The sequence below is a fragment of the Molossus molossus genome, unplaced genomic scaffold (genome assembly GCF_014108415.1).
Source record: "Molossus molossus isolate mMolMol1 unplaced genomic scaffold, mMolMol1.p scaffold_m16_p_8, whole genome shotgun sequence".
In the NCBI taxonomy this organism is placed as follows: domain Eukaryota; kingdom Metazoa; phylum Chordata; class Mammalia; order Chiroptera; family Molossidae; genus Molossus; species Molossus molossus.
The window spans coordinates 13,772,358-13,786,405 of NW_023425402.1; the positions used below are offsets into that span (position 1 = coordinate 13,772,358).

The 14,048-nt window shown below is 38.3% G+C and overlaps 1 protein-coding gene across 13 annotated transcripts in view; it reads left to right on the plus strand.

Moving 5' to 3' along the window:
• Window positions 1-14,048, plus strand: part of UBR2 (ubiquitin protein ligase E3 component n-recognin 2) — a 107,661-nt gene that overhangs the window by 47,948 nt on the left and 45,665 nt on the right. For all 13 annotated transcript variants that reach the window (XR_004957609.1, XM_036248297.1, XM_036248296.1 and 10 more), the window contains 4 exons: window positions 7,454-7,582; window positions 9,398-9,581; window positions 12,332-12,393; window positions 13,293-13,403. Coding sequence is in view for 12 of the 13 variants with exons in the window: in XM_036248297.1 (XP_036104190.1) it covers window positions 7,454-7,582; window positions 9,398-9,581; window positions 12,332-12,393; window positions 13,293-13,403 (486 nt within the window). In the remaining variant the exon portion in view is untranslated. The remainder of the gene's footprint in view (window positions 1-7,453; window positions 7,583-9,397; window positions 9,582-12,331; window positions 12,394-13,292; window positions 13,404-14,048) is intronic.

A 14,048-nucleotide genomic window follows, 5' to 3' on the forward strand; every position in this document is an offset into this window, starting at 1 on the left:
TGGACCAAGAAGCACCTCTTTAATTGGAAACTCTTGGTGGAAAGGTGTAGAATGAATGAGATCCTAGCAAAGGTTCTGGCATTTCCTGTTTTTGTTTTTTTTGAATCCTCACTAGAGGACATATTTTGTTTGTTTGTTTGTTTGTTTTATCCTCACCTGAGGACATTTTTGCATTTATCTTCAGATAGAGCAGGAGGGGGAGAGGGAAGAAGAGAGAGAGACATTGATGTGAAAAAGACACATCGAGTGGTTGCCACCCACATGACCCCAACCGGGGCCGAGGACAAACTGCATCGAGGTACATGCCCTTAGCAGAAACCAAACCCAGGGCTCTTGGCTCCACGGGTTGATGCTCCAACTGCTGAGCCAAACTGGCCAGGGCTGTTTGTTTGTTTTTAGAGAGAGAAGCACCTATCAATTGCCTCCCCTATGTGTCCCACCCAGGGATTGAACCCACGACATAGGTATGTGCCCTGACTGGGAATCAGACCCACTACCTCCTGGTGCTTGGGACGATGCTCCAACCAACTGAGCCACCCAGCCAGGGTTCTACCGTTCTTTTGTATTAGGCTTTTCTTGTGGTCACCATTAACGTTCTTTCTTTGGAGGTTGCAAGTTTATTTATTTTTAATATGCTGACATGGAAGTATTGTCAGTTATTTTAGAAACTATATCCCTGGCTAGTTTGGCTCAGTGGTTAGAGTGTTGGCTCGTGGACCAGAGTCCCGGGTTCGGTTCCCGTAAGGGCATGTACCTCGGTTGCAGTTTGTCCCCGGCCCTGGTTGGGGTCATGTGGGTGGCAACCACTCGCTGTGTCTCTCTCACGTTGATGTTTCTCTCTCTCTTCCTCCTTCTCTCCTTCCCGCTCTATCTGAAGATAAATAAAAAAATGTCCTCAGGTAAGGATAAAAAAAAAGAAAGGAACTATGTTTGCTTTTTTTTTAATGTTTCCATTTTTTTTTTCTTTGATGTGATATTTCTATAATACATTATAGAACTCTTTCCCCTGTGTTTAATTCTCTCTTTTGGAAAAACCTCATGTACAAAATAGAATCTCGAAGCAGAAATCAACTGGCATGTATAACCGCATGTATAACCAGTTTTAACTGTGAGAAGATAGATGACATCTCAATAAATCTAAGCAGTGCCATTATGATTCCTTTAGTAGCTGTCTGGTTTTTTTTAAAGAAAGGAATAAGCAAATTTGACCTTCTGTTTTTAGAAAATATTCTAGTTTGTGTTGGGTGGTGATTTCTGGGTGTTTAATTTTTATTAATTTTTTATTGACACTGTTATAGATGTCCCCCCATTTTCCAACCTCTGCCTATTTCCTCCCAACCTCTGCCTATCTCCTCCCAGCCCCTGCCCTTTTTCCGCCCCTGGCCGTCACTACACTGTTGTCTGTGATCATGAGCTATGTAATCTCTTCACCTTCTTTTATTCATTCCCCCACCCTAACCTTACACCCCTCTGTCTGTTCCAATGCTACATGCCTCTGGTTCTATTTCGTTCATTTGTTTATTGTGCCTATTAGATTCCACATATAAATGAGATCATATAAATAAATAAATAAATATTTTAGAGAGAGCCCTGGCCAGTTTGGCTTAGCAGTTAGAGGTCTACGGTCCAGAGAGACCCGGGTTCGGTTCCCGCTAAGGGCATGTACCTCGGTTGCAGTTTGCCCCCGACCCTGGTTGGGTCGTGTGGGTGGCAACCACTGTGTGTGTCCCTTTCACGTTGATGTTTCTCTCTCTCTCTCTTCCTCTCTCTCCCTCCCACTCTATCTGAACAAAAAACGAAAAAATGTCCTCGGGTGAGGATTAAAAAAACGTTTTAGAGAGAGAGGAAGGGAGAGGGAGAGAGAGAGAGAAACATCGATATAAGAGCAAAATATCAATTGGCTGCCTCCTATGCACCCCTTACCAGAGATTGAGCCCACAACCCGGTTATGTGCCCTGACTGGGAATTGAACTGTCAACCTTTCAGTACAAGGGACGACACCCAACTAAATGAGCCACACCATTCAGGGCATCCACGGCTTTTCTTTTTTTTTTTCTTTTATTGATTTGAGAGACAGAGAAAGGGAGAGGGAGAGTGAGATAGAAGTATTGATGAGAGAGAACATCGATTTGCTGCCTCCTACATGCCCCCAGCTGGGGATCAGGCCCACAACCTGGGCATGTGTCCTGACCGAGAATCAAACCAGCGACCTCTTGGTGCGTGGGTTGACACTCAACCACTAAGCCACACCAGCAGGACAACCACAGCTTTTTTATCCATTCATTTACTAATGGGTACTGGGGCTGTTTCCAGATGTTAACTATTGTAAATAACACTGCTATGAACATAGAGGTGCATATATTCATTCTGATTGGTGTTTTGGATTCTTAGGATATAGTCCCAGTAGTGGGATTGCTGGATCAAAAGGTACTTCCATTTTTAATTTTTTTTGGAAACTGCATACTGTTTTCCGCAATGTCTGCATTCCCACCAACAGTGCACTAGTGTTCCCTTTTTTCCACATCCTCACCAACACTTTTGATTGTTTGATTAGTTTTTGGTGATTTCTTATGAAATTCTAGCAAAGCGATTTTTTTTTTAATCCTCACCTGAGGATATTTTTCTATTTATCTTCGGATAGAGTAGGAAGGAGAGAGAGAGAGAGAAAAACATTGATGTGAGGGGGACACATCAACTGGTTGCCTCCCGCATGACCCCAAACAGGGCCAAGGACAAACCACAACTAGGTACATACTCTTGACTGGAATTGAACCAGCGACTCTTTGGTCCATTGGCCAGTGCTCTAACCACTGTGCAAAACCGGCCAGGGCAACAAACCAGATTTTTATTTCATTTATTTTTTTAGTTAATCCTCACCTGAGGATATTTTCCCATTGATTATTATTTTATTTATTTTCTTAATTTTTAATTTTTAAAATTAATTTTTTTTGTTACAGATGTTTCTCCTTTTTTCCCCCATTGACACCCTCCTCCTGATCCCCACCCCTGTCCCATCCTCAGCACTGTTGTCTATGTCCATGGTTACACATACATGCATATAAGTTCTGTGGTTTATCTCTTCTTCCCCCCCAGCCTCTCTTCTGAGGTTTGTCAGTCTGTACCCGACTTCTATGTCTCTGGGTCTATTTTGTTCATCAGTTTGTTTTGTTCATTATATTCCACAAATAACTGAGATCATGTGATATTTGTCTTTCTCTGATTTGCTTGTTTCGCTTAGGATAATACTCTCCATGTCGTCTCAAAGGATAAGAGATCTTTCTTTCTTACAGCTGCATAGTATTCCTTTATGTATATATACTACACAGCTTTTTTATCCACTCATCTAATGATGGACACTTGGGCTGTTTCCAGATCTTAGCAATTGTAAATAGTGCTGCTATGAGCATAGGGGTACATATATTCTTTCTGATTGGTGTTTCAGGCTTCTTAGGGTATATTCCTAGAAGTGGGATCACTTTCCATTGAGTTTTAGACAAAATGAAAGGGAGAGAGAGAGAGAAACATTAATATGAGAGAGACATCAGTTGTTTGCCTTCCACATGACCTTGACCAGGGACGGGGATTGAACCTGCAGTCCTTCAGCCTAAAGGCCAACACTCTACCCACTGAGCCATACTGGCCAGGGCTGTTTGTTGATTTACTGATGGTAGCCATTCCGGCAGGTGTGAGGTGATGTTTCATTGTACTTTGAATTTGCATCTCTCTGATGATTAGTGACATTGAGCATTTTTTCATATGACTCTTGGCCATCTATCTGTATGTCCTCTTTGGGGAAGTGTCTATTCAGGTCCTTTGCCCATTTATTTATTGGATTTTGTCTTTTTGGTGTTGAGTTGTATAAGTTCTTTATATATTTTGGAAATTAACCACTTATTAGATGTATCATTGGCAAATATATTCTCCTATACAGTGGGTTCTCTTTTAATTTTGTTGATTTTTTTTTAGCTATGCAAAAGTTTTTTAGTTTGATGTAGTCCCGTTTCTTTATTTTTTTCTTTGTTTTTCTTGTTCTAGGAGATGTAATGGTAAAAATATTGCTATGAGGGATATCTGAGATTTTACTGCCTGTTTTCTTCTAGGATTTTTATGGTTTCATGACTTACATTTAAGTTTTTTATCCACTTTGAATTTATTCTTGTGTGTGGTGTAAGTTGGTGGTCTAGTTCTGTTTTTTTTGCAGGTACTGTCCAATTTTCCCAACACCATTTATGCCCTTGCCTCCTTTGTCAAATATTAGCTGACCATAAAGGCATGGGGTTGATTTCTGAGCTCTCTGTTCTGTTTCATTGATCTATATTCCTATTCTTATGTCATTACCAGGCTGTTTTTATGACAATGGCTTTGTAGTAGACTTTGATATCAGGTATTGTGATCCCCCAAACTTTATTCTTTCTCAAGATTACTGAGGCTTTTCAGGGTCTTCTTTGGTTCCATATTTTTGGAATATTTGTTCTAGATTTGTGAAATACGCCACTGGTATTTTAATAGAAATTATGTTGATCAAACAAGTGTTGGCAAGGGTGTGGAGAAAGGGGACTCTAGTGCACTGCTGGTGGGGATGCAGACTAGTGCAGCCACTATGGAAAACAATATGGTGTTACCTCAAAAAATTAAAAATTGAATTTCCATTTGATCCAGTGATTCCTCTTCTAGGAATATACCCTAAGAAGCCTGAAACACCAATCAGAAAGAATATATGTACCCCCATGTTCATAGCAGCACTATTTACAATAGCTCAGATCTGGAAACAGCCCAAGTGTCCATCAGTAGACGAATGGATAAAAAGCTGTGATACATATGCACAATGGAGTATTACGCAGCTGTAAGAAAGATCTCTTATCCTTTGAGATGACATGGAGGGACCTGGAAAGTATTATCCTAAGCGAAACAAGCCAAGCAGAGAAAGACAAATATCATATGATCTCACTTATTTGTGGAATATAATGAACATAACAGTCTGAGGAATTGGGTAGACCCAGAGACGTGGAAGTAGGGTACAGACTGACAACCCTCAGAAGAGGGGATGGTGGGGGGAGGGAAGAGATAAACCACAGAACTTATATGCATGTACGCATAACCAATGGACACAGACAACAAAGCCAGGTATGAGGTGGGGGGATGGGGAAGACGGTGTGAATGGGGAAAAAAGGAGAAACATCTGTAACAAAAATAAATTAATAAAAATTTTTTTAAAAATAGAAATTATGTTGAACATAGAATATGCTTCTACTTTTGTGTCTTCTATTTCTTTTTTTCAATGTTCTATAGTTTTTCAAATTACAGGTCTTTTACCTGTTTGGTAAATTTATTTCTACCTTATTTTTTGTTGTTGCAATAGTAAGTGTGATTGTTTTCTTAGTTTCTCTTTCTGAGAGTTCATTATTAGTGTATAAAAATGCCACCTATGTCTGAATGTTAATTTTGTATCCTGCTGCTTTGCCAAATTAATTTATTACATCTAGTAATTTTTTGCTGGAGTCTTTAGGGTTTTCTGTGTACAGTGTCATGTCATCTGCATATAGTTTTTCTTCCTCCTTTCCAATTACTTCTTGTCTGATTGCTGTAGCTATAACTTTCAGTACTATGTTGAATAAGAGTGGTAAAAGCAGACAACCCTGTCTTGTTCCTGTTCTTAAGGGAAACACTTTTAGTTTTTGCCCATTGAGTATGATGTTGGCTGTAGGTTTGTCATATATGGCCTTTATTATGTTGAGATATTATCCTTCTATTTCTGTTTTGCTGAGAGTTTGTATCAAAAATTGGTGCTGGATTTTGTTGAATGCTTTTCTGTTTGTTGATATGGTAATGTGATTTTCATCCTTCATTTTGTTTATATGATGTATCACATTTATTGATTTACGAGTATTGTACCAGCCTTGCATCTCTGGGATACATCCCATGTGGTCACTGTGTGTGATCTTTTTAATGTATTGCTGGATCTGATTTATTAATATTTTGTTGTGGATTTTAGCACCAATGTTCATCAGGGATATTGGCCTGTAATTTTCTTTCTTTGTAGTGTCTTTATCTGGTTTTGGAATTAGAATAATGCTGCCTTGTATAAAGAGCTTAGAAGTTGTCCTTCCTCTTGAATTTTTTGGAAAAGTTTGAAGAGGATAGGTGCTAGTTCTTTGAATGTTTGTAAAACTTGTCTGTGAAGCTATTCAGTCCAGGAATTTTGTTTGCTGGGAGTTTTTGATTTACTGCTTCAATTTCATTAGTTGTTACTGGTCTGTTCGGGTTTTCTCATTCTTTCTTTCCTTTTTTTTTTTTTTTTTTTATCCTCACCCGAGGACATTTTTTTTGTTCAGGTACAGTGGGAGGGAGAGAGAGGGAGAGAGAGGGAGAGAGAGGGAGAGAGAGAGAGAGAGAGAGAGAGAGAGAGAGAGAGAGAGAGAGAGAAACATCGATGTGAAAGGGACACATCGGGTGGCTGCCACCCACACGACCGACCAGGGCCAGGGACAAACCGCAACCAAGGTACATGCCCTTAGCGGGAACCAAACCCGGGTCTCTCGGGACCGCAGGCTGATGCTCTAACCGCTGAGCCAAACCGGCCAGGGCATCATTCTTTCTGATTTAGTTTTGTAAGACTGTATGTTTCCAGGAATTTTTCCATTATGCCCAGGCTTTCCAGTTTGTTGGCATAATTTTTTCTTACATCATTTGTATTTATGTGGTGTCCGTTGTTACTCCACCTCTTTCATTTCCTATTTTATTTATTTGGGTCTTCTTTGTTTCCTGATGAATCTGTCTGAAGGTTCATTAATTGTGTTTATCTTTTCAAAGAACCAGCTCTTGGTTTCATTGATGTTGTATTGATTTTTTTAGTCTCTATGTCATTTATTTGTGCTCTGATCTTTATTATTTCCTTCCTTCTACTTTCTCTGGGCTTTCCTTGTTATTATTTTTCTAGTTCTTTTTAGATGTAGGGTTAGAGTGTTTATTTGAGATTTTTCTCTGGGTGTTTAATTTATAATAATAGTTCTATGTTTGTGGTGTTTTTTTGTATCTATAGAAATATCTACTTTGGTCATTTTAAATAAAGTATATTTATAAACTCAATAATATTGTAAAAGCCTGTCAGATTTCTTCTAATAATTTTCTTATAGATAACAGACCTAAAAAGGAACTTGAAGGATTGTTACAGTGAAATATTCATCTTATTGTTTAAAACATGTAGAAGATTGCCTCTAAAATAATTTGCTATATACTTTACTGGAATTTTTCATTTATATTTTAGAGAATATTAGATAAACATGTAATTTAAGATGTTGGACTTTCTCATACTACTTGAAACTTCCTATTAATAAGCCTTTTACTTTATATGTTTTTGTAATCAATATATATTTCATCTACATTATTGTTAAGTTTTCATATAAGAGAACAAATATAATTTTAATTTACTTAAAATCTTTTCACTTTTTTTCAGGGAATGGATCCAATTACACGTCAAGTAGGACAACATATTGAAATGGAACCAGAGTGGGAAGCAGCCTTCACATTGCAAATGAAATTAACACATGTTATTTCAATGATGCAGGACTGGTGTGCTTTAGATGTGAGTTCCTTCTAGGGGTAGTAGATAGGTGATAGATGGGGGGTGGGGGAGGGAAATAAATGGATTTTTAAGTAGTTTTTTTTTTTTTGGTTGTTAATCCTCACCTGAGGATATTTTTTCCACAATGGGAAGGAGAGGGAGGAAAGGGAGAGAGAGAGATTGATGTGAGGGAGGCACATTGATTGGTTGCCTCCTCCACATACCCCAACCGGGACCAGGGCTTGAACCTGAAAGCCTTTGTAGTGTGGGCTAATGCTCTAACCACTGAACCATGCTGGCCAGGGCTTAAGTACATTTTGAGGAGCTTTGGAGAGGATAGTGATGATACTGCTCATAAAACGGCATATTTTCCTCTTTCATCTATAAATTTGATAAAAGTTAAAATTCTAAAGCCTTAAAAAAAATTGGAAAATATATAGAGGAGGAAATAATCCATTTTTTTTTCTTATGTTACAGTCTTTCTTTCTTTCATAAATTCATCTAGATTTTGAGCATATAAAAAGAATAGTTTCTAAAGTTATCCAAAAATAAAGTTTTACTATTGATACATTTGTTCTATGTCTTAAAATTATTTTGTCTTGCCCTGGCCAGTTTGGGTCAGCGGTTAGAGCTTTGGCCCGCAAACTGAAGGGTCGTGGCTTCCATTCCTGGGTAAGGGCACTTACCTGGATTGCAGGTTCAATCCCCAGCCCTGGCCAGTGTCTAGCTAGAGACAACCAATCAATATGTCTCTCTCACATCAATGTTTCTCTCTCTCTCTCTCTCTCTCCCTCCCTCCCTCCCTCCCTCCCTCCCACCTTCTCTTCTATTGTTTCTAAAAAAAATAAATCAGGCCCTGGCTGGTTTGGCTCAACAGTAGAGCGTTGGCCCACAGACCAATGAGTTGTGGGTTTGATTCCAGTCAAGGGCATGTACCTCTATTGCGGTTTGTCCCCGGCCCTGGTCAGGGTCATGCAGGAGGCAACCAGTCGATGTATCCCTCTCTTGTTGATGTTTCTCTCTGTCTCCCTTTCTCTCCCCCTCCCACTGTATTTGAAGATAAATAGAAAAATATCCTCGGGTAAGGATTAACCCAAAAAATATCTTGTTCTTGTCTTGGCTGTATAAATTCTAGTTGAGAGCCTGTTTAAGATGGGAGGTCAGAGAAAGCTTCCATCAGCTCTGAACTATGTGTCTGAGTTAACTGATTAAAGAACATTCCTGACTGAGGACTATGCTCTGTGATAAGGAGTATTGTTGTTAGAGGAGCTGTGAAGAGGCTCTGGTTGGAAGGTAGAGGAGTGGACAGGGGACTGACTTTGTAGGGCCTTTGAGACCACCAAGGGAAGTTTGGATTTTATTCTAATTGAAGTGGGTTTCCATTAGTGACTACCAAGGAGAAAGGTGACATGATCCAATGTACACATCGTTAAAAATTACTCTGTGTGGAGAATGGGTGGAGGGGAGCAAGTGTAGAAGTAGGGAATTTAATAGGGAGATGATTGGCTTTTCTTTGGGTTACTGGAGATAATAAGTGGCCAGGTTTGAGAGAAATTTAGAAGATGAAATTTTCAGCTTGGTGATAGATCAGACAATGGGTAATGAGGGAAAAGAGGCTATTGGAATAACTTCTAGATTTCCACAACTGTACAGAGATGTCATTCACTGAGACAGGGCCCAGAAAAGGGACCAAATTGGGGAGGAAAGTTTGGGTATGATTTTGCCTGTATTAGTATTTGAGGTACTTACTTATCATCGAATTTGATGTGCATATTCAATGTTGTAGAAACCCAACCTTTTAAATAACTTACAACCCACCCCATCCTTTTTTTTTAGGAAAAAGTGTTAATTGAGGCTTACAAGAAATGCCTTGCTGTATTGATGCAATGTCATGGTGGTTTTACTGACGGTGAACAGCCAATCACATTAAGCATTTGTGGACATTCAGTGGAAACCATCAGATACTGTGTTTCTCAAGAGAAAGTTAGCATTCACCTCCCGGTTTCTCGCTTACTCGCAGGTAAAGCATTTCTCCCCCAGACAACCCTGAACATACCTTTAATATTGTTGTTTGTGATTAATATTTTTTGACTATCTACCACGCATTAGTCAGAGTTTTACATGTGTTAACTTATTTAATCATCACATCATCTATGAGGTAGGTATTATAATTAAGTTTGCGATATATATGGAAAGACTGAGACACGGGTGATTTGCTTAGTTGTCACACAGCAAGAAAGAATCAGAGTAGGAAGTTTGAGGTAGTTTGGTACCATAGTGCCTCTTCAGACATCTAAGTGCAGATACCATGTTTTATTGTTTAACTCAACCCAGCTTCAAAGCCTGTTGTTACAATTCACATCAGTGATTTCCTGACAAATTGAAACCACCCTAGATTTTCTCATATAAGCTGTTTCTTAATCATTTATTGATAACCTTTTTAAGCAGTGGGTCAGTTGCCCGGCCAGTGTGGCTCAGTGGTTGAGCATCAACCCATGCACCAAGAGGTTGCCGGTTCAATTTCTGGTCAGGGCACTTGCCCAGGTTGTGGGCCCAATACCCAATCTGGGCATGCAGGAAGCAGCCAATCTGTATTCTTGCTCATTGATGTTTCTATTTCTCTCTCCCTCTTCCTTTCTCTCTAAAATCAATAAAGAAAAAAATTTTTTTTAAAAAAGGAGTAGGTCAAAAATGAATCCCAAGTTGGGATGATGATTTTTTTCATCATAAATAGTTGATACATAAGCCATTTATATTTGGTAGACTATCTGAAGCTGCCACACTGCAGTAGCCAAAAACTTTGACTATGCACTTATCCATCTCTGTAGATTCATTTCAATACATTTTCTTCCATATGATTGCAGGAATTCTTGTCCTACTCACATATTTATTAATCCCTTTCGTTCAGAAGTAGAAAGAAGATCTTAAGCTAGATATTTTTACTCATTGCAGAATTTTTTTATTTATCTCAAGTATGTAGCTCAATGAAAGTGGTTGTGTGTGTGTAAGAGTATAAGAGATTGTGGAGAATTGGTATTATTTCTTCCTTAAATATTTGGTAAAATTCATTAGTGAAACCATATGGACATGATAGTTTCCTTTATGGAAGGTTTTTAATTATCTGATTCAGTTTCTTTAATAGATATAGACCAGTTCTGGTTATCCATTTCTGCTTGTGTGAGTTTGGTAGTTTTTCTTTTTTAAGAAATTCGTCTATTTAATCTGAGTTATCAAACTTGTGGGCATAGAGTTTTTCATAGTACTCCTTTTTTTTCCAAGACGCGGGGGGTGGGGGGAGCATAGATATCGATATGAGAGACAATCACCAACATGGCCACAGTCTGGGCAAGTGCTGTGACCGGGAATTGAACTGGGATCTCTCAGTCAATTGGATGACTCTCGGAATCCATTGAGCCACACCAGCCGAGCTTGTACTCCTTTTTTATCCTTTCACTTTTCCTGGCATCCATAGTAATGATCCCTCTTTCATTTCTGAAGGTATTTTTTTCCCCATTGTTCTGAGCATTATCACATTATCCTGCTGATAGCATTTCATCAGTCTTTTGAATTGTTATTTCAATCATGGTAATATAAGATAACTTAGACATCTGAATATCAATAGTTCGACAGATAAGTACCTAGACTGAAGTTGAGAGTGTAAGAAGAAATCTCTTAATTCCTATAACTTATTCAGGTCATTTTGTTTTATGTAAGTGCTTTGAGCATACTGACTTGATCCTCAACATAGACAAGTGGCAGCATGGTGGTGTGAAAATGTATTCAACTGGAATGCAGGAAAGTGAGTCCTGTCTTCAGCTCAGCTATTGGTTTTTTCTGCCCTTAAAAATCTGGTTTTATAGGTGGTAACTGATGCTGATAGAGAAAATAGTCAATACTCTGAAATGTACCAATTTCTGCCTACCTCATTAACCTCCCTCAGCTCTTCTCAGTGAACATTTTTGAGCATTCTTTCTCACTGTGTTTGACAAACCTGGGCCTGAATGCTTATAATCTAATTGGAGAGCTAAGTAAACGTACACAAAACAGTTCAAGATCAACTTGGAGTGTGTGTTACTAGAGTTTGAGTGGCATATGCTGAGTAAAAGTTATTAGAATGGAATTCATAATGCAAGTCTTCTTGGATGAGGAAAGCCTCAAACCAGGCTTGACCAAGTGGCCAGTAGTTATCGATAAGACTGCAAAAAGTATTCTCTGTTTAGACAACATAAACAGGACAATTAATTCTTAGTTAACAGGATTATCTGAGGTTGAACTATGAAAGAGCCCTATGCATTTAGGAACTAAACTGGAAGTTCTGGAGAACTTAATTCTGAGGTCAGGATCAACTCCAGGGCCAGTTTCTCTGTTCAGTTGCCAGAAGGATCTGTCACTACAGTACTTTACATGGTAAGAAACTCCATTGCCCAGTCAAATATGACTTAAAGTTGGCATAACATACATAAATTGCTTTGATAGTTACATAGCTGGTCTTGCTATGTTTATATTCCTAACAGTTATGTTGGGAATAAATGTCATCAGTGTATGTCAGTACATATAATTGAGACTAGTTCTAACTGTGCCTTTGATACAGAGATTCATGAGAATAAAGCTTTAATTATTGATGCAATTCATTCTATATTATAATTTGTACCATGATAGGTCCTCAAAGAGAAACGAAGTTAGATATAAAAGAGAGTGAATATTTGTTTCTTTTTTTCTCCTGAAGATTTGCACTTATAAAAATACATTTTTGTTTGTTCTCCCATGCAGGTTTGCATGTATTATTAAGCAAAAGTGAAGTGGCATATAAATTTCCAGAGCTCCTACCTCTAGTAAGTAGTATTATCTTTAAAAGTAAATACTTATTGCCCTGGCCGGTTTGGCTCAGCAGTTAGAGCGTCAGCCTGTGGTCCAGGGAGACCCGGGTTCGATTCCCGCTAAGGGCACGTACCTCAGTTGCAGTTTGTTCCCGGCCCTGGTTGGTCGTGCGGGTGGCAGCCACTCGATGTGTCCCTTTCACATCGATGTTTCTCTCTCTTCCTCTCTCTCCCTCCCACTCTATCTGTGTAAAAAATGGAAAACTGTCCTCTGGTGAGGATGAAAAAAAAAAAAGTAAATACTTATTTATTGTGTTTCATGTATTTGAAATTACTTTTAAACAAAGTTTAGTCAGTGTTCTCTAGAGAAACAGAACCAATAAAGAGAAAAAGAAGAATGTGTGTGCATGCGCACTCATGTGTTTATGTATGGAGAGAGGAAGAGGCAGAGATTGATTTATTATCAGTAATTGGCTCGTGCAATTATGGTGTCTGGCAAGTCTGAAACATGCCTGCAGAACAGGCCAGAGACCCAAGGAAGAGTTGGTGTTGCAGTATGAAGTCCACAGGCAATCTAGCAGCAGAATTTCTTCATGCTTGGGGGACCTCCGTCCTTTCTCTTAAGGTCTTCAGCTAATTGGATGAGACCCACCTCTGTTATGGAGAATAATATACTTTATTCAAAGACTAGTGATTTAAATATTAATCACATACAAAATAGTTTTATAGCAACATCTAAACTGATCTTGATAAAAAACTAGGTACCATGGCCTAGTCAAGTTGACATAAAATTAACTATCACACAAACATACTTTGAAATCATTTTAACTTCTGTTTTATTTAAAACTTCATTGGTATCAAACAATATTCTTTACAGAGTTGAGACTTTTGTGTTTTTGTTTTTGTATATTCAGAGTGAACTTAGCCCACCCATGTTGATAGAACACCCTCTTAGGTGTCTTGTTTTATGTGCCCAAGTACATGCAGGCATGTGGAGAAGAAATGGGTTCTCTCTAGTAAACCAGGTAAGTGTCTTTTAATTCTGTGGAAAGTTTTCAATTCATTCTTTGGCTGATGTGAAGGATGTAATTTTCTGTGTACTTACTGAAAGTTGAATACCTATATTAAAATTATTTGAAAAGATAAATATTTTAAACCAAAAACGTTTTTTAGAACTTTATCCATACTTTGTCAAGAAACAGTATCAAAGGTAGAAATGCACTTTTCTTGAGTCTTCAGTTGCAATCATTTTTAGAACAATATTGGATATTTAAAAAAATAAAAATTCAGATTTTTATCTACTTAAATTGGGTTAAAAGATAAAAGTTCTGTTAGTATAGCACTGAAACTGAGGTTTTAATTTTTAAACTTTACCAAAGCTTAGTATAGGTTTTCCCCTTATTTTTGTTAGCTATAAACCTTATGGAAACAACTTTGTTGAGAAACCCAGAGTGTTGGATGCAAAATGTGAACCATAGAGTGACCACTATAATCTGGAAATTTTTGATAATTAATCTTTATTAAGATAGTATTAATTATCGGGGAAACCACATTGTGTGTGTGTGCTCACACGCACTTGCCCAAAACCTATGTGCTCTTTTGGAATGTGGGGAGAGGAGGGAACTGCAGCAATGAAAACCTATTTACCCAATATAATCAATTTTTTTTAG